Raw genomic sequence first — 25,539 nt, 5'->3', positions numbered from 1 at the left:
CAATGATTTTCTTAATGAAATGATTAGGTCAGAGTCCGAATATTTTTACAGCTCTTGTTTATCGATTTACAAATTTTCTTCTGAAGGGATTGTGCCAAGTTTACAACGTGACCAGCTATTTACGAGTCTACTAATTTCCTCTTAGCCTCTCCATCACTGGATATTATTATTTTAAAAATACGTATTCATTTGACAAATCCAGGTGGACCATCACGCTGTGCTGTTGAAAGGCATTTTGAAAATGACTTGTATTTAATGTGGTTTAATCAGTTATGCCCAACTTAGTGCTGACACAGACCGCAACCTGTTTGGAGCAGCTGAGTGAGAGGGTGACGCGGGACCACGCGCCTCCAAATACCCTAAGCGCAAGTGACCTGGTTTATGGTGGGTGAGAGGCTCCTGGCACATGCGCACTCAACTCTCCCCGCCGGCGTTAAGGCGACTTTTCAGAGGCGTGGGAGCAGGGCAAAAACGCAGGCGAGGACGTGACATTGCGCAGGCGCATCACAATGCCCGTTGATTCGTGGGTGCCCAGGGATGGGCGTGGCCTGGCGGCGCAGGCGCACGGGCGATCTGGAGGGTCGGGGCGCTTGCGCAGTCGCTCTTCATTAAGCGGCAGCCATGGCGGGACAAGAGGATCCAGTGCAGCGGGAGATTCACCAGGACTGGGCGAACCGGGAGTACATTGAGGTCATCACCAGCAGCATCAAGAAAATCGCGGACTTTCTCAACTCCTTCGGTCAGAGGGCGAGCAGGGGGAGGTGGGATAGAGGGAGGCCTCTGAGGCAGTTTGGCGGGGGCGCTGAGACGCTTTGAAGGGGTTCTCTCTGGGAGTCCCCGGCTCCTGCTGCTTTTCGCTTCCTCCTTCAGGCCCCACCTTCCTCCTCCCTGCCTCACCCTCAGGCTGCACTGGGCAGTTCCTATAGGGTTGTCCTGCTCTAGGCTGAGCTCTTCGCTTCAGTGCCATTACCCCGGACCCATTAACAAAACGAGTCTTGCCATTTTCCAGACTCGTCAGGCAGCTCCATCCACCTTCTGCGGCTTTTCTTCTCTTCAGTAGTCTCCCTGCTTCCTTTGTGCTACGGTTTCCTTCCAGTTCCCACTTGGCATTCAGAGGGCGCCTTCCAGAAGGCTTCCGTGGCCGTGTCCCTGCCCAGTTTAAAGACTCTTGATGGTTCCCCATCTCCTTCAGGATCGAATCAAAACCCTTCAGTGCCATGCTTTTTAGTCGCCCCTTCAGCTAGTCGCCCCTTCAGCTACTCTCCTGCCTGTCCCTTCTTGTCTTCCGTGTTTGCTGTGATGAGAGTGGTAGACGAGGTCAGAAGTAAGGTCCAGATCGTGTAAGGCCATTGGAAATCTCTGTATTGCTGACATCTAGCTGGCAGTCCTGTCTGCTTCTAGCAAAATCTTTCCTAGTCATGGCAAGTGTTCTTCAAGTGTTTCTTTAAGACAACTGGGCACTGGGTAGACTTTCTTATGTAATCACAAGGTGTAGAGATGACATCTAGTGATATTTTTCCCACTCGTGTGCTTCTCTTCCACTAATTCAGCAACATTTCAGCAATTAAGGTTTCGTAGGGAAAATGATGTAAAAAATATTTTTAAACGTATTATTTATTTTCTAGCTAGAGGACTGATGAGTTCTAAGGACCGAACATTGCCAAAAAGCATTTGACAGAATTTTGTCAAAAAGCGTCAGCAAGAGAATCTAGATCTTAGTGCAAGACTTAGGCACTGTGGGGGGACACAGAATAAGAACCTATTTCCTGCGTTCAAAGACTTTCTGTATTGAGGACGAAATAGTAACTTCAGAACAAAGCAGAACATTGTTTTTGTATTAATGTATTTACATAGAAGATGTATAGAACTGTAATCTTGATGTGTCTTGGTGCGGTGGATTTCCTTACCAGGAAATGGGGGTGAAGGTAGTATTATTGGGAGAAGTACCTTTCTACTCAGGCAGTCTTTTTAAATTCTGTGCAAACGCTTTAAATGTTAGTTTTCATAATTGGTTTCTCCTGCTTTCTCGGAGCTAAAGTATTATTGGGGGTTCTTCACAGCATTCTTTACTCATAACATTCTCTCAGTGGAAAGGCCAGATAAGAGAAACCAAAATATTGCATACTAGGGAAAGAATGGAATGATGACAGGATCACAGCTTTGGCTTAGTCTGGAGAGGCACTGGAAAATAATAGGAAAAATCACTGATGTGGAGAGTTTTAACTTTAAAAATCAGAATTAAAAGACTTCATTTATCTGGTAGGAGTTAATATCCGATAGGTACACACAATATCCAAGCAAAGTATTAATATCAGTTCAGTCAATAAAGCATCTAAAATAACAAGTCAAGCTGGGGCTCTTTTTTTAAAATTTTAAAGTAATCTAGTAGCTCAGTCCCCCAAATTTGGATTTGGTAATGTAATATCTTCATTTGTGAGCACTGAATTATATTAATATTAATAAACTTTTAATTCACATACCTTTATCTTTGACATAAATCTTAGCATCTCACACCCACTAAATTTATATAGTGGGTGAGTCTTTTGGAACTGACCGAAAATTGAAGAATTTGAGCTTAGGATTTGCAGAGGAGAAATGTCTCTTTTCTTCCTTTATTAGCAAGAGAATACCTGCTCTAAGATCTTATCAAATGTGTGTGCGTCACATTTTGTGATCAGATAGAGAATAAAGACTTCTTTTTGTTCAAGATTTCCAGCAAGTCCTAGGCTGTGGAAATAGACACACAGAATTCCAGTCTTTAGGAAAGGGAAGAAATGACTTCCCTTAGCTTAGGCTGTTATTCTCCCTAAAGTAATGATAATGGCCTGATGTTTGGAGTAATTACTACCGCGTTTCCCCGAAAATAAGACCGGTCTTATATTAAGTTTTGCTCCAAAAGACGCATTAGGGCTTGTGTTTAGGGGATATCCTCCTGAAAAATCATGCTAGGGCTTACTTTTTGGTTAGGTCTTATTTTCGGGGAAACACGGTAGGTGGTTTTTGAAGATTTTACAGTGTGAATTTAGTCCTGTTAAATAAAAGAACAATTAAATTACAAGTAAGAACAGAATTATGAAGCAAGATTAAAAGTTAAAGCAATTTGATTTAGCAGTTAGGTATAAAGCTTGCGAAGATTGACAATATCATGATATAAGAATTTAGACAAAGGTCATCAGGCTGGGAAACTGGATAAATCATAAGGGTATATTTTGAGTATATTGACACTTTGAGTATATTGTCTTGGCATTGAATGACCCAGGATGAACGTGTGTGGGATGTATTTTCCCATTCTAAGCCCTTAGTGTGACTCCTTAGTGCTGTGGGCTTGTATTGAGTTTGTGATATGATTTGGTGGTGCAAAGACTGAATAGGCATTTACTTTGAGGAGGCATCTGGAACTCTGAAAATGGCAGCAATCCTCCAGTCTTCACCTAACCAGAGTCTGTAGGCCATGAGGTTTGGAGAGGGATCTGTTTTTCCAAGACAGCTAATGACGTTCTTGAACAGCTTTTACCCTTTGATTCCAGCTGGTGAGAAGAGTTGTAATCTCTTTGTGGTTTTCTCTCTGAGTGTTGGAGCACCATCTGAACCTGAGGACGCGCAGCCCATCATGCAGTGAGAACTTCCTAATACTAGGCCGATTCTGTAGTTTGAATCTGTGAAGTTTCTAAAAATGAATTGCCACAGATATTTTTATACCTTTTTTCCTGATTAAAGCTATGTGCAGAGAAATGTAACAAAAAATAGAAAATGTGACTATTTTAACAAATAGAGCATGCTTGTTGTGACCCAGCTGTGTGTCAGATGCTATGATAAGGGAGTAAGTCAGAATAAATGGACATAGTAATCACTCCTAAGAAATCTAGAATTTTGTTGCAGAGGTAAAACTTACCTGCACAAACAATTCAAGAGAAAGACAGTGTTGATTTTTGTAGACTAAGGTTATGTGCAATGAGAGCTCAGAGAAGGTGCTGTCTGCTAACCCATCTGTCAGCAGTGATAATGTACATAGGCGTCCCCCCTCAGCCGCTGTTTTGTTTTCCAGTTTCAGTTACTCGCAGTCACCTGTGGTTTGAACATATTATATGGAGTATTCCAGAAATCAGTAATTTATAAGTTTTAAATTGTGTGCTGTTCTGAGCAGTATAATAAAATCTCTTGCTATGTGCTCCGTCCCACCCAGGACGTTGTTCATCCCTTTGTCCAGCATATCCATGCTGTATATATAACCTGCGCCTGAGTCACTTAGTAGCTGCCTGGGTTACCATAGCCACGCCGCAGTGTTGCATGCTTGTGTTCAAGTAGCCTTATTTTACTTAATAATGTCCCCAAAGCACACGAGTAGTGATGCTGGCAGTTCGGCTTTGCCAAAGAGAAGCTGTAAAGTGCTTGTGGCATATCATCGGAAGGTCAGCAGTAGCCTGATGCCACATCACAGTACCTGTGTCATTCACCTCACTTCATCTCGTCACACATTATCACAAAGAAGTACAATAAGGTATTTTGAGAGAGAGACATTCGTGTAACTTTTATTACAGTATCTTATTGTCCTGTTTTATTATTATTGTTCATCTTACTATGCCTAATTTTTAAATTAAACGTTAGCATAGGGATGTCTGTATAGGAAAAAGCATAATACGTATGGGGTTTATGGTTCCCCTGGGGGCTTGGGACTCATCCCCTGCTTACAGGGGGGACGAGGACAAGTGGCGTTTTCAGTTAAAGTCTGGTGATAATGAACACATAAATGCACTCTGGTTTTAGATTTGTCTAGCTGCTGAGTGTTTTCCCAGTGCTTTGTTTGAACCAGTATGTCTTTAGTGGGATCTGAAATATAAGTAGAGTGTCCGGAGTTCAACATTTTGTATTTCTCCACATTCTCCATGTGGGCCAGTAGCATTGTGTTCTTGGATTCTGATTCATTACCAGATTGACACAGCTAGAACAGAACAGCCATCCGGAAGAAACCTTCCCTCTTGCCACCCTGCCCTCTGGATAATTTTGGCTCTTTCTATGGGAAATAACAGGTTGTCAGTGATAACATTCATGCTGTTACTCAGTAGCATACATGGTGTACCTTTGAGCTTCTACAAACAAAAGCAAAAGAGATTTGGTCCCGTTGGGCAGTCCTAGCAGTGGCAGTGTATCCAGGAAAAGGGGCGCTGAGGTGCTTCTACTCAAGCTAGACCTGGGCATTAGACGACGCAGTACTAGCAGACAAACGAGATTAAAAGGAAGAATGAAGAATGTCCAGAATAGGCAAATCCATAGAGACAGAACGATCAGTGGTTGCCAGGGGCTGAGGGGAGGCAGAATGGGGCATGATTATTAATACTAATAAAGAAAGGTTTCTGTTAGGGATTATGAAAATATTCTAAAATTAGATTATGGTGATGGCTGCACAACTCTGTAAATATTCTAAAAACCATTGAATTATATATTTTAAACAGGTGAACTTTGTGGTATGCATATAAATATATATGCATGTATCAATAAAGCTATTTTTAAAAAAAATAATGAAGAGTAGTAGTGAAGATGGATGAGTGGGAAAGGATCTCATACGGAAATAAAAAGAAAAAAACAACAACTAGAAAGTGAAAGAATTGGGCTGTAAGCAAATTTTAAGAGATGTGGGAATAAATTACAGCCCCAGAGGCTCAGAAGGGTGGTAGCCGTGTGCAGTGGGACAGTGTGATGGGAAAGGATACCAGACTAGAGCGTGAGGGAGCTGGGTTTTGAACTCAGTCCTGCTACTGTTTTGTCCCATCGGTGACCCCTGATAGGCCCTTAACTTATCTATGCCTTAATTTCCCCACTTGTAAAATTAGTGGAGTTACATGAAAGTCAAGTTTTTGTTGCATTAATGTGCCAGAATCCATCATTTTTTTCAGTAAATATCTGTATGTCAGGCAAGACACTAAGGTTACAAAGATTAATAAGAGACAGTATGTGCTTTTGATTAACTCATTCTACTGGGGAAACAGACATGTAAATAATAAATTACAAGTACATAAACATTTGGAGTTGCATGAACATTTTCTCATGTGATTATTCTTCAAATGTAATTTTAATGGCTGTTTCAATAGTCTCATATATATGCCATGCTTTCCTAAGTAATAGTGGTGAACATTTTTGTTTGTTAAATCTTTATCCAAAGGGAGAAGTGATAACCTACGACTAAGTGCATAAATAACTTACAAATCAGAAATTCAACCATAAATGTTTAGGTAAATACATAAGGGAGTGAATGTATCCATCTGGCAAAGACCCCGCAGAGGTCGAGTTTAAACCAAACCTTAAAGAAGAATGTTTAGACAGGCAAGATGAGCAAGATTTGGATATGATGCAATGAAAATTGAGGCAAGATCAGGGTGTAGGAAGATTTGTCTCAAAATGGGTACCGAAGCACTTTTGCATAACAGCCAGGGAAGCGATGAAAAGGAAGGTTGTGAGCTAAGTGTTAAGTCATTGAGTGGGAGGGTGTCGCAGAGAGTGGATATTTTAAACTTAAAAAGTGAAGATTATTGAGAGATGACTGAACAACAGTGTTGGAGGAATGATAGGAAATAATTAGCATGGCTAGAAACCATTTTCTCCTGTATATTGAGACTAGTTGGAGAAAGAATAGGCAAGTAGTTTGTGTTAGAGAAGTTTGCAGAGGAAAAGGTATTTTAGGGGAATTCTAGGCTTCATTTTGGGTGAGGTGGTGAAAGAAGATTGGAAAAGGTACAGGAAGAAAAGGAATTTTGCAGATGGAATGTGGGCTCCACAAGGTATGTAACGTTCTCCGAGTTTTCAGCCCTTCTGAAAGGCTGTGCAGATAAGAATGAAACGTAAGCGCCCTCCTAGAGCTGCAGTAGTGCTGTGGCTTCCCTGAGCTCGGAAACACTGAGGCCTTTCCGCCTCCCCACAGTCTCCTGCATTCTTGGCCTCAGCTTTTCTTCCCTATTGAGATTATTTTCTTCCTCTTGTCATTTTCCTTCTCTTGAAACTCTTAGTTTGCCTATTAGCAGATAGCCATCTGTACACCCTTGGTGTATTAGTATTCTATTGTTGCCATCACAGATTATCACAAGCGTGGCAGCTGAAACCACAGAAATGGGTTATTTTACGGTTGTGCAGCTGGGCGGTCCAGCACTGGCTCACTGGGCTAACGCGGGTCAGCAGTGTGCCTGCCTTTCTGGAGGCTCTAGGAGAGGATCCGTTCCCTTGCTTGTTGTCTTGTTGGCAGACTTCATTTTCTTGCAGCTGTAGGACTGAGATCTCTGTGTCCTTTCTGGCTGTCCGCTGAGGGCTGTTCCCAGCTTCTAAAGGTCACTTGCAACCCTTAGCTCATGGTCCCCTTCCTCCATCTTGAAAGCCAACAATGGCAAGTTGAGTCCCTCTCACACTGCAAATCTCTTCTGCTTTTCCTCTTCCTTTCTTGTCTGTATTTGTGGATTTGTCTTTGGGTTGGGCCCATCTAGATAATCCAGGATCTCAAGGTTCTTAAACTTAATCATATCTATAAAGTCCCTTTTGTCATGTAAGATACATATTCCCAGGTTCCAGGGGTTAGGAGGCCACATCTTTGGGGGCGATTATTTGGTAGGAAGTTCAACAGATCCACTCTAAGCAGCTGTGCTCCTAAGATACTTCTCACTTTGTCCTCTGCACTCCCGTGCTTTGTCCATCCATCCCATTTGTACTCTGCATGATACATTATTCCTCTTTTAAGCTTGGGTGGGTGTGTGTCTTTGTGTATCTGTGTGTGTCTGGATGACAATAATCCTGAACATCAGTCTCGTTTTACCAGATATGTCTTGTCGCTCAAGACTCGCAACATTAAATGAGAAATTGACAGCTCTTGAACGGAGAATAGAGTACATTGAAGCACGGGTGAGTATGGCTGGCAAGATGCTTCCTCATGAGGGTAGGCAATAGTTGTGCAAGAGAGAATGCACATTTCCACTTATCGCTGAAACAAACCTAGAAGCAGAAACAGGCTTAGAGAACTTAAGTACCTGGCCTGGATTTGAACCATGTGTCTGAGACTCCAAAGGTATCTTATTTTCCACCACTCCCTACTACCTAGGATTGAAAATAAGATTTTTAAGACCCTATAATCCCTTTGAATTTATCTAATTTTCAGTTTTTCTTCAACAGGTGACAAAGGGTGAGACCCTTACCTAGAACTGTGCCAGGCTGCTGCTGGGAAGTTGCTTTACAGAACGCAGGCCTACGTGGGAAAGGCCCCAGCAGCCTTCAGCTCCTTCCTCTCTTCTTAAAGAGCAACGGGGCTTATTCTTGTTTTTCTTTCTTCAACAATGTGGCCTTTGGGCTCTGCCATGTACATCTGGCAGTGTGATGTGGCATGTGGGGAGAAGTTCCAGGGGAACTGTTGAAAACATTAGGCATTTTACCTTTTCAGTAACATTTTGTAGAACTACTTGTCAATGTATTTGAGGCACTCAGAGCCAAAAGCCTGGGACTCTTCGTGAAGGTCCTCCCCACCCCTCTCTTTCTCTCTCAGACTTTCCTCATAGCACTCATGGCCTCTGCATTGAATCTACAAACAGTCTCTGTCTCCTCAACACCTTGGTTGGGGGCTAGGAGACACACATGCCCTGGCAAGGTGGCTGCCAGAGCATGTGGTTGCTAACCCACCAGTTTTTCATCCTTTTGGGGAGGTCAAGGCCAGGCCCCCACTTGGCTTGAAGGGACATTTTCAGAATTTTCTTTCTGTCACTTGGGGTGTCTTTGCCTCTCACATTTCCCTAATAAACTCCTCAACTTTATCTGACTGCTGTGATTGTGGTGGGGAGAGGAGCTAGAGATGGGGTTCACCTACAGAAATCTGATGTGTGGGATTGTTCTAACATAAAACTTTCAGGGGTAGCTGTTTGATCAAAGCCTAGGTGGCTTACCAGCTGGAGCCCCCATATTTGGACTTTAAGCTGACTAATTCATCCGGGGAATCATTCGGTCATTCAGCAGACATTTACCAAGTACTTACTGTGTAGGTACTTTATGCTTCAATAAAAGATACAGTGTGTTGAATCAGGCGTGATGCTTATAGTCTATTGAAATAACAGCATTCACACAATTTAACCACAATCCAGGGTTTTATATCCAGGTTTTATAAGGTACAGCTAAATGTCTACTTTGGTAAAGAAAATTGTTTGAACAGAAGAGTCTAAAACTTTTCATCCTAGCGTCCAAAACTTGCTATAAACTTGTGCCAACCTACTTCTAAAGGCTTGTAAGTCACATAGAAGTCACATAGAAGTCACTGTGCTCCGAGTCACATAGAAGTCACTGTGCTCCGTACACACTAATTTCCCACTATTCAAATTCTATTTGCCTTTCCAACTGTAGCTCAAGCCAAACTTCCTCCACAAAGTTCTCCAGGACTTTACTTTTTCATTCAGTACCGCCCTTTTCCTTTTCTCAGCCCCTCCCATCTTATCATGCTAACACTACACTTCACCTCTGGGTTTGTGAATTGTTCTCCAGTTTAGCATCTGTATTGTATGTCTGTCCGTGAATTGGCCAGATGGGTGCCTTGGAGAAAGCACTTAGTCAGTAAATACCAGTTGAACTGACTTGTAGAGCTCACGCTGCGTGGCACTTTTAAAACCGCTGCTTAGCCCTTTGAAAGACCATTTAAAATAGTACCTTCACTTAAAAAATGGGATTTTTACAATGGAAACAAAACTGACATCCTTTAGTAAGTGCTGTTTTTTGAACATTATTGAGCTCATTTAAGTTCATTATTCATAATATCTCCCCTATCCTCAGGATAAAGAAGTAAGTACTTCTAAAGTTTAAATTTCAGGTTATCTGGTACTCTGCAGATAATTGTGTTCCTACTCTGTAAGGACTATAACGAGATACAATAGGGGCAAAAGTGATAGTAATCTGTTACATTGGTGCAAAAGTAATTTGCAGGTTTTGCAATTATTTTTAACCTACTAAACCACAATCATTTTTATTTTTTCTTTATTTTAAGTGTGTTTTTCCAGGACCCATCAGCTTTAAGTCAAGTAGTTGTTTCAATCTAGTTGTGGAGGCACACAGCTCACACTGGCCCTTGCGGGCATCGAACCGGCAACCCAGGTGTTACGAGCATCATGTTCTAACCAACTGAGCTAACCGGCTGCCCCATAAACCACAATTACAGAAAAAGCCCTTCCTTCAATGAGATTACATGTGAAAATGCTAGATAGTTTTTTTGTGGTTCTATAGATATTAATCCTATAGATATGAATGTCAAAGTAAGATTTCTAAAATAGTTGCTGGTGTAAAGAGAGCAACTGGTAACATTTGGTATGGGAGACAAGTAAACTAACTCATCCTCCTTTAATAGTAACTCCTCCATCTTTCCTGGCGCTGTAAGGTGTCAGAGTGCTTTCCTATGTTCTCGCCCCTTTATAAAATGAGGCTCTGACTCACTCAAGGATATATATCCAGTATTATCTACAACTTACTGAGTGTTACCATATGCTAGATGTGCTAAGTGCTTTATGTACTTTTATTTCATTTGATCCTCAAACCCAAAGAAGTAGGCATTCTTATCTCCATGTAGTAGGTTTAAAACAGGTTTAGAGAGGCTGAAACTTGTCCAAAGTCCTCCGATTTAAATGAAGGTGCTAAGATTTGAACCTATACCTCCCTGACTCAGATTGCTCTGATCATTCTACTTTGGAATGTGGTATAACCAGATCTAAAACTTACTTTCTCAAACCTAGTCCAGTGCTGTTTTACTATACTCATATTAGATATTTTTAAAATAATCACGCACATCTATGTTAGGCTTAAATGCCTACTCACCATCCTTCCTTTTGTAACGAAGGCTTCATGGGTTTTTCCTTGCTGTATCTGGCAAACACTGCGTTGGATATCTATATTGTCTAATTTCACTTCTTCCAGCTTCCTTTCTCTGAAGGTTTAACAGTATGTTGTGTTTTTTGGAAGTCTTGGCCTAAGGAATGTAATCAACTCCAGCACTTCCTGTAGCTGTCTCTGGGTTAGAGATGCTTCTGGAGCCAAAAGTCGTAGTTATATCCCCCTTCTAAAAGACCTTACTTGGTCATGCTCCAGAAACTGGGATTTTACTCTGCTCACAGGTCATTGCAGTCTATAAATAGTGTTATGCTGAGCCGCCATATATTTCGTTCCCAATGTGTCACTTCAACTTGCGCAGCTAGGGTACTGATTACAGGCATACTTGGTTTTATTGAGCATCACAGATGTTGCATTTTTTTACGAATTGAAGGCAACACCCTCCACCAGCAAAAAGATTACAACTCCCCTTATTGCAATACTCAGTTGGGTGTGGTGGTCTGGAACCGAGCCAGCAGTATGTCTGCTCGAGGTCTGCCAGTACGAACATTTCACTCTCACTGAGGATGATAGTTATATTTTACATTTTAACCTATGCTTACTAAATCTTTTTTTTTTTTTTAACAATGTTTCCTTATAACCAAGATGTTGACAGGATAGTTGTTTTGATTTCAAATATAAGGAGATGGGGTTTCAGAGAGGCTAAGTAAACCCAGATTGTCTGATTCCAAATTGTTCTCAGTTGCCTCACCATAATGAAAAATTTGATTGAATTTTTTCTTCTTCCCATATTGTAGGGAAGTTATCTACACTGTGCTTCTCTTTCTTTCCTCATGAAATCTTAATGATTTCTGAAGGATAATTATGAAGGACTTCCCTATTTTCTAACCTGAGTGGGAAATGAGCTAAATAATGAAAAATGTATCTGCTATCCATGAGAGCCTTCAAAGGAACCTCCTCACTCCCTTACACTTGCAATGGTTTTCAACCTGTAATTTAATTCATATATTTATTGAAAAACTAGAGTAAGGCATTTGAACCAGCAAATCTATTAGGCATAAATAGACTACAAATCTCTTGATAATAAAACAGTTTTCAATCTATTAAAAGTAAGCTCGAACTGGATTTCAGAAGCAGGAAGAAATAGGGAACTGATTTTTTTTTTAGTATTAGAAATGTACTAAGTTCTGTCATCTTGCTCTTGTTTAAAATTCACTTAGTTCACTTAAAAAGTTCAAAATCAGTCAATATTTTGAACTTTCCACCTTTATTTCATGAGGCTAAACCCATGTTCACAAACATCTTACCGTAGGCCACACTAAGTGGATAGAAAGCCTCTTCATTTCTAGGCTCCTTCCCAGCATTGGTACTCATTCAATTTCATACTGTTGCCTGCAGAAAAAGGTCTGCCCCCACTTGCCTCTGGAGAATGTGAGTTAGAAAACTTACTCTGACAGCTTGGAGACAGCTGGTGCCATTGGTAACTACAACAGTATAGCTGATTTCTAAAGGCAGTGTGGCTGTCAAGGAGCTTATATAACAAAAATCAGATTGGATTGGGGCTCTCACGTTTACTTTCTGAAGAAAAGCTAGCTTGTACTCTAGGTTGTCCAAAGGTTAGGATTAGCTGGAACTTAACTCATAGAACTTTAAGGTGAGAAAGAATTTTAGAGAGAGTCTAGGCCACTCCTGCCTGTTGAAAAATGAAGAAACCAACCTAGATGTGTGACATGCCCATCCAGTTATGTGGTGGCAAAGCCAACACGAAAACCCAGGTCTCCTTGTTCCTGGTGCAGAGCCAGAGCCATTCAGGGTCTCCCAAGTTGGTTTTCTGTGCCATGTTGGTTTTCTGTTTCCTTTGTTAGCCTCTCCCTGGGTCTCTGACAACTTGAGAGAGCAAAAGGGCAATTGTCATGTAGCTAAATAGCATCCATTGATATCACCATATGCATTTGAAAAATTCTGGGGCAGAGTTTCCTTTGGCATCTTTGGGCTTTGATCCATATTCCTCAACCATAACATTTTTTCAAAAATAATTTTTTTATAAAGCAGTTTTCAGACTTGTAGAAAAGTTGCAAGACTAGTACAAAGAATTTCTATATATTCATCATAAAACATTTTTGAATTGAGATGTATCCTCAACTCTGAATTCATTCAATGTGACAATCCCCGTGTGACTTTAAGAGTAAACATGGAAAATAAGTGGGTCATAAGGGGAAAACAATTTTGTTAATACAATTTTTTAAGAGTTAAGATGTTTCAGTTTAATCAATGATAAGTAATTTAGTTTGGCTTTGCCTAGGAAGTTGTTCATTAGCATTAAATACATTGTATGTCTACTATGTGTGAGGCACTGAGATAAAATGGTGAGAAACAGACACATGGCTCCTATTCTTGGAGCTTATGGTATAATCATTATTTAGTGTATTTTCCCCAAGCAACCCAAAGGACAGCAAAATGATATTTGCAGAAAACCTCAGGAAAATACAAAGAACATACATGAGCAATGCAGTATCAAATTTATTAAATAGAAACATACCATAGGCCAAAATTGTATGTAGAAATCAAGCTTTTTGTTTTGGTTTATGATTATTTAAAATTTTTTTACCATTAGAAAATACATCACTAGATATAGATATGGGTGTACACTAGTGTTGAAAAAGCATTAAAAGATAGGCTGGATAAATATATAAAGAACTATTAAAATTCAGCAATAAGAAAACCTAATAAATGGACAAAATACCTGAAATGACACTGAAGACAAAAGGATGGCAAATTCATGAAACAATGTTGCATGTTAGTTGCTGGGAAATACAAAATACAACTTCAAGATACCATTATATGATCTATTAGACTGGACAAATTTTTTTTAAAGGAACAAAAACAAAAATTTAACAATACTAAGGGCAAGCAAGAATGTGGAGCAGCTGGACACTCACACATTTTTGATGGGAATGCAACAATATAGCCACTGGGAAAACAGTTTAGCAGTTTCTCATGAAGTTAAACATATACTTAACGATATGACCCAGTTATCTCACCCCTAGGTGATTTTCACCTAAGAGAAATGAAAACATATTCACACACACAAAAAACCTGTATGTAAGTGTTTATAGTTATAATAGCTAAAAACTGGAAAAAAGTCACCAGGTGGTGAGTTATAGTGTAATACCGTGTAATACCACTCAGCAGTGAAAAGGAATAAGCTGTTACATACTACAACATGGATGAGTCTCGAGTGTATTATGTTAAGTGAAAAGCCAGACCCAAAAGGCTACATACTATATGAATGCATTATATGACAGTCTGGAAAAGATAAAACTATAGGGACATAGGACAGACAGATTGATCAATGGTTGCCAAGGCATAATAAGCCTGGGGGGCAGGGTTTCACCACAAAAGAGTTTTGGGGGTGATAGAATATTCTGTATTTTGATTGTAGTGATGATTACCCATGAATAACTCTATGTAAGTGTAAAATAAACTTAGAAGAAAATGAATGTCCTGGATACATAACACATCAAACTCATGACATTCGTTACCTCTGGGGAGGAAGGAGGGAATTGGGGCCAGGGTGGAAGTTACAGGAGATTTTTGCCTTATTTTTTTTTAAGGGAAGTAAATATGACAACATGTTAATTTTATATGATGAGATCATCAGTGTTTGCTTTATTGTTTTATTCATATTTTTAATTGGTCAAAATATAAACAAGACAAAATATATTGTCCTAAAAGAAAATTTAGAAAAGATGGAAAAGTAGAAGGGGGGGCAAATCACCAGTTGTCTTAAAACATTATGGTGGGGCCAGCCCGGTGGCTCAGGCAGTTGGAGCTCTGTGCTCCTAACTCCAAAGGCTGCTGATTCGATTCCCACATGGGCCAGTGGGCTCTCAACCACAAGGTTGCCAGTTCAATTCCCGCAAGAGATGGTGGGCTGCACCCCCTGCAACTAGCATCGGCAACTGGACCTGGAGCTGAGCTGCGCCCTCCACAACTAAGACTGAATGGACAACAACTTGACTTGGAAAAAAGTCCTGGAAGTACACACTGTTCCCCAATAAAGTCCTGTTCCCCTTCCCCAATAAAATAAAAACAACAAAAAAAACTAGTCACTTTAAAAAAAACAAAACATGGTGCATTTTCTTCTGTTCCTGTTTGTTTTTGCATAGTGGAAAGTGTACTGTAAGACAATACAGTTTGTAGTTTTACTTAGTATATCCTAAACATATTTTCCTTGCTTTTAAATGATCTTTATACACATTATTTATAATGATGCAATATCACTTTTATGGCCTGTGTTTAAACAACTGCTCTGATTTTAGGGATGTAGGCATTTCTATAATATCAAAGTGGTATGATTCACTCACTAGCTTGGGAGTACGAAAGCGTATGTTTGCATGAACCCTGTGAGTTATGCTGGTTCTGAGCCATTGTAACTTGATTCAACAGGAATTCCTGTCCTTCCTTGGGGTTCTCCACAAATGTTTCGATGTTGTTGATGTTCATTATCGCTGGAAGTCCAGCATGACTGCAGGTCATGTAATCCTGCTGGAGGCCATCAGGATATGCCATACCTATATAAGGCACTGCCAGGGAGAGCCCACGGCAAAGTAACTAGGCTCAGAGTGTTGTTCCTTTGTAGACGTGTCCCATTCCTCAGATTTCACTCGTGCCATTTTCCTGCAAGGTATCATGATGAACCTCTGTGATCCAGCACTCTCCTCTGACCACCCTTTTCACACCTTATTTACCCTTCAGTTTCCTTAGCTGTAAAATGGAGGTAATGACATAGCTTTAATGCACATGGAATGCTTAGTACAGAGCCTGGCACTTCATACATTTTTTCCTTTCTCCTTGAAATTCATCTTTGACTAAAATGAAACCCTCTGAATCCTGTTATTTCTATGCTGATTGTTCACTTAGAGTCTATCACACATCACTGAACATTTAATTACGCAATTGTGTACCATCTTCCTTGATCATCAAACTTCCAGCCTTCGATAGCACCTTGTTTCTCCTTTGTTGCCCTGGTCATAATTGCAAGTTTATTTTTATTTCTGTGATTGATTATTGTGTTACCCTTCTATTGAAGTGCTGTGAAGGCAGGGTCCATGACTGTTCTCTGCAATATTCTTAACACTTAGCACAGTACCTGGCACATAGTAGGCCCGCAATAAATATTTGTAGAATGAATGAAGAAATGAGTGGTTATACTTTGTAGTTTTAATCTCCCAGAAATAAATGTCTCGTTTCTTAAATCTTCACCATAGTTTTCTGCACATAGTATATCTGATTGTTTTTCCCTCCTCACCAGTCACCTATGGCTTTCAAGAATTGATTTAGGTCAATTCTATCTCAATAAAACTGGGGGGGAGGAGAACCCATTTAGTTTAATTATAAAGGTAATAAAACTACATTCCAGAAAATGGCAGTGGGCAGTGGGGGGAATAAATGTATATGAGGACTGACAATTAAGTTTACGAACTTGTTGCCATGTCGTTGCTAACCTTTTTTGATATCAGAGAGATTATTCATTATGAATTTGTATAAACTGACAAACAGTTAACCAAGTTTACAATTTGGAAGTGCTGGAAAGGCTGCGTGAAAAAGTTAGACGACCTGAAGTTTCGCCAACAATTCATGGCTCTTACATCACAACAATGCACCAGCTCACACGGCACTGTCTGTGAGGGAGTTTTTAGCCGGTAAACAAATAACTGTATTGGAACACCCTCCCTACCCGCCTGATCTGGCCCCCAATGACTTCTTTTTTTACCCAAAGATAAAGGAAATATTGAAAGGAAGACATTTTGATGACATTCAGGACATCAAGGGTAATACGACAACAGCTCTGATGACCATTCCAGAAAAAGAGTTCCAAAATTGCTTTGAAGGGTGGACTAGGCGCTGACATCGGTGCACAGCTTCCCAAGGGGAGTATTTCGAAGGTGACCGTAGTGCTATTCAGCAATGAAATATGTAGCACTTTTTCTAGGATGAGTTTGGGAACTTAATTGTCTGATCTTGTATATTTTAGATAAATGTCATCACACTGCAAATACAATTTGATGGCGCTTTCTCCCTTTTATTTCATTTCCATATACTAAATAAGCTTTCCCTCACTTTAATGGGGTTGCCATTTTCCAACATGGTTTGTGGAGTTTGTATCAATCTTTGTGAGGCAGTTGAAGAAACTGAAAAGAGTTTGCTTAGGTGGGTGAAAATCAAATCTAACCTTCTGCAGGTTTGGTTGAGAACCAAGGGTGTAGCTAAAAATAAATTAAAAAGTCAGTTTGCTCCCTTCTCTCTGCCACTTCTTTTAAATGTGGGGCTGTAGTGCTAGTCTGTAGACATAAACATTTGGCCCTCTTTTGCCTGGTCTACCAGGTAAGTTTCCAGTAAGTGGTAGGAGTTCTGGGCTTGGAGGCAGTGGGTATAAAACCAATGAGAAGCAAACTGGATTGGGGAATCAGTGCCTACTGTGGGGTCTGCCCTGTCTCCTGGGGGGCATGAACTCTGATTTGACATCCAGGTTGGATATTTGTATGATGGGAGATAGGAAGGGAAAACTCTTAATCTTTATTCAAAGTCCATCTCAGATATAACTCCTCCTGGGAAGACTTGTCTGATTCTTTTCAGATTCAGCCAGTTACCTTCCACCTGCTCTTTTACAGTCACTATCACACGACTATAACATGTCCTGTATGCTTGCCCAGTAGCCCAAGAGCATTTTGAGGGCAGAGATAGTACATTTAACTCACTTTATAATAACTACTGCTATTTGTTGGGTGCTTACTATGTGCTAGGCATTGAACACTTTTCCACTTAATCCAAAATGCCAGTTTCAAAGATGGGCAATTCAAAACTCAAGAGAATTGCAAGTTTTGTCCAGGATCACATATCTAAAGCTAAACCTGGAATGAGAACTTCACACTCATGTAGGTGTGAATTTCGGAGGGCACACAGACTACAGTGTGAAAAGTTATTCACTTTTCAGTTTCCTTTAATTTTTCTATTATGTATGTCCAGGACAAAGTTGGTTTGACAACTAACGTTTGGCATCTGACATCTAACACTTGGCTGACCTTTTTGAACCAAGAGTAGGCTCAGAGCCTAGATAGACAATAGATAAAATATAGTAACTGTTGTTTTGTTTTCTTTGAATTTAGTTCCACTCCTCTATAGCAAAGGATCATGAATTTCCACTGATGGTAGTGATACCAAATTTTTCCCCAAACTTGTTTAATTGCTTGCGTATGCATAGAATATCTTTGAAAGGAAGTACAAAACTACTGGTGATACTTGCCTCCAGAGACTTTTTCTGGGTGGCTAGGGGAACTGGGATTCGAGGCAAATTTTTTATTTTATTATACTCTTCCGTACAAAGTTTGAATTTTGTGATCCAAAATAAGACACAACAAATTTGACTGAGAAAATGATTAAATAACTAATACTGCAGCTAGTAGGGAAAATAGGGCAAAAACACATGAAGGTCTTAAGGGAATGAATGAAGCTCCAGAAACGCTGTGTCAAGAACTTACAGCGGGGGAGACATAGCAGTGATTCCGTCCTGGTCAGGAGTACTTGGCCCAACAAGGACCAATCTTGCCCCTACTGGCTTGAGAATCAGCGGAGTGTATAACATAAAGAGAAAAAAAACTGACAGGAGGGGAAAAACCCAATTTCTAGGAATAAGCCGGGCGCCAGGGGTCCTAGCGCCGCCCACCGCCTCAGTGAGGTTGGGCCCGTGTAGTCCGAGGACTCGCCGGCTCGGGCGCACCGCCAGCCGACCCCTTCGAGGGTGCGCTGTGCCCCTTCCCCGACCGAGAGCGCGCGCGAACGGCACGTACGCCTGTCGGGGACGCGCACGCACGCACGCAAAGCCCCGCCCCGTGCGGCCCTAGGACCCGCCGGCGTCGAGACCTGGGCTGTCCAGGCTCCGTGAGGTAATGCCCCGGAAGGCGGGGGACGTGGAGGAGGCCGAGGCGGGCGCGGAAGAGCTGGGTGCTGAGGAGTCCGGCCCCGAAGAGTACGGCCGGGAAGAGGCGGCTTCGGACGAGTCCGGCCCTGAAGAGTCGGACCCGGAGGAGCCGGGCCCCGAGGAGGAGATGGAGACCGGGCGGCCGCTGCCGGTGCTGCGCTCGGTGAACTCACGCGAGCCGTCCCAGGTCATTTTCTGCAACCGCAGCCCGCGCGTCGTGCTGCCGGTGTGGCTCAACTTCGACGGCGAGCCGCAGCCCTACCCCACGCTGCCGCCGGGCACGGGCCGCCGCATCCACAGCTACCGAGGTAGGCAGGCCGCGGTCTCCCGCTCGCGGCCCGGCCGCGCCGCCCCTGTCGTCGCCGCGCGCTTGGGCGCCCGCCCGCCGCTGCCGAGCAGCTGTGCCCCGCTCGCTGCCCAGCGCCCTAGGCCCGATCGCAGCCGTCACCGTGGCACGAACTCACCACATCCCTCCACCATCTGGGGAGGCAGCTGCTGTGGTCCTTATGATTCCCATTTAGTGATGAGGACGTGAGACCCCGGAGAGGTAGTGACAGATCCAAATCGACGCTGTTCGCGGCAGAGCATTCTTCTTTCTAAGACTGAATCGTTTTGCTTTTGCGGGTGGCTTTCCCCCCCCACCTCTTGCACGTGTAGTTACCCCTAAAAGAGGTGTTCCATCCCTAATGCCCATTGTTTCAGTCCGTGCATGGGACACTATCACGTTCTCCGATGTCCCCAGTGGGCCAGGTCCACGTAGGAGAACAGTCCGGTGGGGACACGGGCGAACGCATAAAGAGATGAGAACAAGCCAGTGTCACAATTGCTGCGATAGGAACGGAGCACGGCGGGCTGCGGAGCTTTGGCTCTGGGAGCCGCTCCTGCTCAGGGAAGGGGGTGTGTGTGCACACGTGTGGTTTCAACTAGGGAGAGCTTCCCAGAGAAGAAAGGGGTGCTGTAGGGTGAATGGGAGCTAACCATCCCAGGAAAAGAGTTCTAGGCGGTGGGATCCGCATGGACTAACACCTGGAGCTTTGCAGGTAGGAGGAGAAGAAGCGGTGCAATAATGGAAGAGGAAGCCCTAAAGGTGATTGTTTACCTCTAGGAAAATGGGGGCCATTGAAAGTTTTCTAATAGGGAAATGACATTGCCAGATTTACATTCTGAAAAGATCACCCAGAGATCGTTTCTCTAATCTCCTACTTTATCTAGAAAATTGTATGAATTTTGTGTTCTTCTCCAAAATTTATCAGTGCGTGATTTAACGTAAAATGTTTCTAAAAAATGACCATGTGGCTTTTTGCTCAGGCCTATGGTGCCGGCAGGATGGGCAAGTGTCACGGTCTTCGGTCTTCATACTGCCCAGAAGCTTCCGAGTCACTGATGAGATCAGAAGTGGCATGATACACAGTACAAGAAAGCCCATTTGGGCACAATCCTGAAGGCCAACCCTTCTGGAGGCACTTCCCATGCAAAGGGAATTGTGCTGGAAAAAGTAGGGGTTGAAGCCACACAGCCAAATTCTGCCATCGGGAAGTGTGTCAGGGTCCAGCTGATCAAGAATGGCAAAACACATCACAGCCCTTGTACCCGATGATGGTTGTTTGAATTTTATTGAGGAAGATGATGAAGTTCTGGTTGCTGGATTTGGTTGCAAAGGTCATGCTGTTGGTGACATTCCTGGAGTCTGCTTTAAGTTGTCAAAGTAGCCAGTGTCTCTCTTTTGGCCTTATACAAAGGCAAGAAGGAAAGACCGAGATGTTAAGTTTTTGATGGTGAAAACATAGTAGTAATAAATTTTCATAGGCAAAAAAAAAAAAAAAATTTACCATGTGGATGTACTGTTCCTGAACTGTACACTTAAAATGGTTTAAATGGTCAATTTTATGTATATTTTCCCACAATAAAAAAATTACCAGTTTATGTTTCTTAAATTTCCCTACTAAATCTTCAAGTAAGTTTATGCCCCAGAAACACATGCTGTACTTATTCTGAGACACCTCCTCTCTCCTTCAACATCTTAGGCCTGGGGGTTTGCCTCCTTCCTCCCTCCTTCCCTTTTTTTTTTTTAATATGATGTATTTGTTTCTTAAATTTGGGTATAATTTACATGTAGTATAATGTACAGATTTTAGGATTTGATGTGTTTTGACAAATGTAACAACACCTAGATCATTTAATAGATTTAAACATTTCTATCACCCCAGAAAGTTCCCTCCTGCCCATTTCCACTCAATCCCTTCCCTCCTAGAGGCAACCACTCGTCTGAATTTTCATATCATAGATTAGTTTCCTCTGTTCCTGTAGAATGTACCCTTTCTGTCTAGCTTCTTTCTCTCAACATGTTTTTGCTCCATCTTATTTTTGAGAAACTCAGATTTGAGGATTTGGTGACCTTCTCTCTTTTAGTTTGCAGTGTTTGGTGTGATTTGCAATTCATATACTTTGCTTTTCTTCCATGGTGGCAGAAAGGGGTTGGATTTGGAGCCTCAAGTACATGCTCTTCTGCTTACTGGCCCTGTTGCCTTGAGCAGGTCACTTGGCTTTTTCAGATCTATTCTGTCATCTGTAAATGGATCTATTGTGAGGATTGAATAAGATAATATTACTGGAAGGGCTTTGTATGATATTTAAGCAGAATGACAAGTATTTCAATGTCAGTCCAGGGACATGGAAGAAATAGGTGAGTGGCTACTTAACAGCCTCTGCTTGTCTTAACAGGTCACCTTTGGCTCTTCCGAGATGCAGGGACATACGATGGGCTTCTGGTTAACCAAACTGAACTGTTTGTGCCATCTCTCAATGTTGATGGACAGCCAATTTTTGCCAACATCACACTGCCAGGTACTGATGTTCCATCCTTTTAAAAACATAAGGATGTTGTACTCAGTAGAGGATAGGCCACTCATGGGATCCAAGCCCTTACTGATTTTTGCCTGATGTTAGGTAAGGTATTCAAGCTTTCTGAGTCCTATTCTCCACCATAAATAAAATGGAAGTAATGTATTAGGTTGCTACAAAAAAAGTAATTGCAGCTTAAAGGTTAAAAAGAATTGCAAAGCTGCAGTTACTTTTGCACCAACCTGTTTGTAGGCTCTGTATTGAGCAAAGATGTCGTGGTGTCTCAAAAGCTCTTTGGGCTTGTCAGAGATGGGCTACATTAAAATCTCTGATTGTAGAATTATGAATGCATTTTGTTTCTCTGACCTTAGAGCAGAATTACACCCTGGAGTCTCAGGGGAAGAACAAAATGTAGAGAATGAAATATCATGGCTTATTTATATATGACTTCTAGTATATATTTTTTAATGTTATTTAACCCAGTGAAGCTCACAGTACCAATTAGGGGTTAAAAAAAATCACCGAATTGAACATTAACCTCTTAGTTTACCATTTGTTTAAAACTCAAGTCATTTTATTAGGTTGAACCCTAAGAAACTGATGTTCTTGTGGGTTAAAAAAAAACCACAAAAACCCAAATACCTGCAGCTTCATAAGGTTTAAACTAGTATGTGTGTATAGACCCTATTTTAAGGAAGTGGGTAGACAAAAATGACCATTGATAAGTTAGATGGAATAAATTTTGCCTCATGGGGTACCCTTAAGGAATAAGTTCCCCAGTGAGTATAAAATTGGATTAAGTTCCCCCAAAATCCAACTATCCACTGTTTTGGTTATCTATTGCTGTGTGACAACTACCCCAGTTTGATTTGTTCATAATGCTGCAGCCTGGGCTTAGCTGAGCTAGGTGGTTATTCTGCTCATTGGGAGTTGTTGGTGTGGCTGCCTTCTGCTGGCAGGTTGGCTGAAGGCTGGGCCTCCCTCGCAGGTGGTCTCAGTGCCTGTTCCTCTTTGTGTGGTCTCTTCTGCAAGGTAACTCAGCGCTTCTGAGAGAATAAAAACGGAAGTGGCCAGGCTTTCTTAAGGCTTAGGCCCAGAATTGCCATGGTGTCACTTCACCTACATTCAGTTATTAAAATAAAGCACGTCACAGGCCCAGCCCACTTTTAAGTGGAAGTTACTACACAAGGTCATAAATACCACAAGATGTCCATTAGGGCCATCATGTTGCACTCTGCCACAACACTCATTTTCTTTGCCCAAAGTAAGGTCCATCTGTAGTAAATGTAATTGCCAGAGTTGGCAAAGCCTCTTGCTCATCCCTTGTCCCAAGTCCTGCCTGAGTCTGCTGCTGAAGATTTTGGTTTTCTGCCCTTGTACAGTGTACACCCTGAAAGAGCGATGCCTTCAGGTTGTCCGAAGCCTAGTTAAGCCTGAGAATTACAGGAGACTGGACATCGTGAGATCACTCTATGAAGATCTGGAAGACCACCCAAATGTGAGGAAAGACCTGCAGCGGCTGACACAGGAGCATATTGAAAATCAACGGATGGAAGAGGAGACTGAAGATTTTAATTGAAATTTGTACTCCTGAGTCTCAGCTTTTGATGGAATTGACCAGTCTTGATCTAGATATAGGACTGGTCACTTATTTTCAGTTTCAAATTGTCTCTTTCTTGGAATGAAAAATGTTCCATTGCTTAAAAGAAAGTGAACTGACTTCACTTGGTATTGTGATGTTTAGGGGCAAGTATCACAAATGTAATTTAATGCCTGCCCATTCTAGAAGTATTTATCAAGGGAAAGTAGTTGCATTTTTGCCTTTCAGTAAGTCAAGAAAGTTTCTGTGTAAGGACTTTTGTGTAAGTAATTCAATGAGAATGGTAGCATATTCTTTGATTATAAGTAAGCAGTGGTGTCTGCTTTAAATTGCTGTATTGTGGTTGGTGATGTGTCTGCCTCCCACTTGGAGAAGACCAAGCATCCTTGAAGCAGGGACAGATCTGTTTCCTCCAGTGCCTCGCACATTCTGAGCCTTCATCAGTGTTTGTTGAATGAACAAACCAATGGATACTTTGGTAGAAAATGTTTGCTCTTTTGGGGGGGGGGACAGGGGGGACGTTAAAGTGTATACAGTAAATGTTTTAAAAGGAATCATTTTTATAGGAAGCACTTTTTATAATTTTCTAAGTTTTGCACTTTTTTCTGTTCACTATTGTTACAGTGCTGTTTTATTTCTGTTTATAAACCGGGATTACCTTTCTAAAGTTACTGTGATGATAGCTTATTTGAAACTTGACTTATGCACAGAAAATAGGAGAAAATAGCTGTCCTCTTGTTTAATGCTAATGTTAAGGAGCTACTACTGTACTGTATATAGGTTTTTGCCAAGTGTGGGCATTTGTTTCTTTTTGTAAATGTATGACATTTCTGTTTGGTTCAGCATTTTCAATCAGGCAGGATCTGGTGAAACTTTGCACCTGCCTGGAGGAGAGGCTGAAGCCCTCTAACTTCTGGGAAGTTACTCCTCACACACAGTGGAATACTTCTGTCAGGCTTCCTTTGTTTGTAACTAATAGTTTTAAAAATCCAGTAGAGAAAATTTTGGAGAAGACAGAAAAGTAAAAGGAAGAAAATGATCACTGTGAGTACACGACTTAAATACAACCACTAACTTAACATTTTGAACTTTTAACCTTTTTTAAAGGGCAACTTTTGGTTTATTTTTACATAGTTGAGATCACATTATACATCCAGTTTTGTATTCTTTCTCATTTAACTTTATAACTTAATATTTTTCCATGGTATTATAAACAGGCTTCCTTTTGTAAATAATGTTAGGATATTTCTTGGCATCTTTAGTTCCTTATGCTAACCTTTGAGCAGAAATTCCTGTGCTCTGAAATCACAGTGAAGTGAAACAAATGCCCTATAGTTTTCCCACTAAGCTTTTAAGTTTCATTCAATATTACTTCCCTTTTCCAACATTGTGCAAATAAGTGTGTTGTTGTTTTTTTTAAAGCATGTTGTAGGACGCATTCAGTGACACACCTCTAAATATCTAATTTTTTTGTTCAATTGTTGGGTTCAGAAGGCAGCTGTTCAAGGGTGGGATAGGATGGGGATTTAAGGAAGTCTGCTGGTGCTGGATTAGTTCAACATTGGTTTTATTTTTTTAAACTGTCTTTGTGTCAAAATGAGATTTCATGTTCCTCTTGTTAAAACATGCAGTTTGAGTAGTGTGTTTTGTGTTGTCCAAGGAAGATTGAAGACCTGTAGCATGAATAATACGTTTTTCATTTAAGTCTTTGAATGTATTAAATGTATAGGAGACTGATGTTTCCTATTTTGAGTTAAAAAGAAAAAAAAGCTGTTCTTTAATACATTAAAGGGTGCTGAGTAAAGGAAATAGGTAGGATGTGTGTAGTGTTATTTTAACCAAGTTCTTCTCTCTTGGAGAGTTGTGAAAGCTGCCTTTGTTTAAAGGCTTAAGGTGGGGAGGGGGGTAGCAGACACAATCAACTAGCTTCATTCTCAATCCTCTTTCCAACCCTGGATTTTTTTTTTTAAAGTTTCTTTTAGCTTTATTTTTCTCCTAAATGAAATATGACTAAAAAAAATTTAAGCACTACAGAAAAGTATTAAGAAGTATTCACATTGGGAACAAAGTATTTTTGTGTTTTCATGAAAACAACTAAATAGACATCTCACTGAAGAAGATACACAGAGAGCAACTAAGCATATGAAAAAATGCTTCACATCATACTCTATTGGGGAAATGAACATGAAAAGAACAATGAAATACCACAAGGCACCTATTAGGAAAGCCAAAATCTGGAACACTGAACACCACATGCTGACGATACAGAGCAACAGGCACTCTCATTTCCTGC

The 25,539-nt window shown here is 41.2% G+C and overlaps 2 protein-coding genes and 1 pseudogene across 2 annotated transcripts; all 3 read left to right on the top strand.

Moving 5' to 3' along the window:
• The first annotated feature begins 580 nt into the window (after positions 1-580).
• On the top strand, positions 581-8,777 carry BRK1 (BRICK1 subunit of SCAR/WAVE actin nucleating complex). The gene is made up of 3 exons (XM_019732692.2): positions 581-739; positions 7,796-7,878; positions 8,146-8,777. The coding sequence occupies exons 1-3, from the start codon at positions 622-624 to the stop codon at positions 8,170-8,172; spliced, it is 228 nt and encodes a 75-aa protein (XP_019588251.1). The 5' UTR covers positions 581-621; the 3' UTR covers positions 8,173-8,777.
• A 9,919-nt stretch (positions 8,778-18,696) lies between these two features.
• VHL (von Hippel-Lindau tumor suppressor) lies at positions 18,697-24,752 on the top strand. The gene is made up of 3 exons (XM_019732691.2): positions 18,697-19,113; positions 21,527-21,649; positions 23,029-24,752. The coding sequence occupies exons 1-3, from the start codon at positions 18,774-18,776 to the stop codon at positions 23,223-23,225; spliced, it is 660 nt and encodes a 219-aa protein (XP_019588250.2). The 5' UTR covers positions 18,697-18,773; the 3' UTR covers positions 23,226-24,752.
• Positions 20,132-20,726, top strand: LOC109447926 (small ribosomal subunit protein uS12; annotated as a pseudogene).
• Positions 24,753-25,539: the final 787 nt, after the last annotated feature.

The sequence above is a fragment of the Rhinolophus sinicus genome, linkage group LG10, assembly GCF_036562045.2.
Source record: "Rhinolophus sinicus isolate RSC01 linkage group LG10, ASM3656204v1, whole genome shotgun sequence".
Lineage (NCBI taxonomy): Eukaryota > Metazoa > Chordata > Mammalia > Chiroptera > Rhinolophidae > Rhinolophus > Rhinolophus sinicus.
Note: the sequence above shows the minus strand (reverse complement) of the source record. Positions and strands in the feature narration are given on the sequence as shown.

Excerpts from the sequence above, each read along its gene's own strand:
- BRK1 (XM_019732692.2), top strand. The coding sequence starts at position 622 with ATGGCGGGACAAGAGGATCCAGTGCAGCGGGAGATTCACCAGGACTGG. Across the intron at positions 740-7,795 it reads GGACTTTCTCAACTCCTTCG|ATATGTCTTGTCGCTCAAGA; the intron begins GTCAGAGGGCGA and ends TCGTTTTACCAG. Across the intron at positions 7,879-8,145 it reads TAGAGTACATTGAAGCACGG|GTGACAAAGGGTGAGACCCT; the intron begins GTGAGTATGGCT and ends TTTCTTCAACAG.
- VHL (XM_019732691.2), top strand. The coding sequence starts at position 18,774 with ATGCCCCGGAAGGCGGGGGACGTGGAGGAGGCCGAGGCGGGCGCGGAA. Across the intron at positions 19,114-21,526 it reads CCGCATCCACAGCTACCGAG|GTCACCTTTGGCTCTTCCGA; the intron begins GTAGGCAGGCCG and ends TTGTCTTAACAG. Across the intron at positions 21,650-23,028 it reads TGCCAACATCACACTGCCAG|TGTACACCCTGAAAGAGCGA; the intron begins GTACTGATGTTC and ends GCCCTTGTACAG.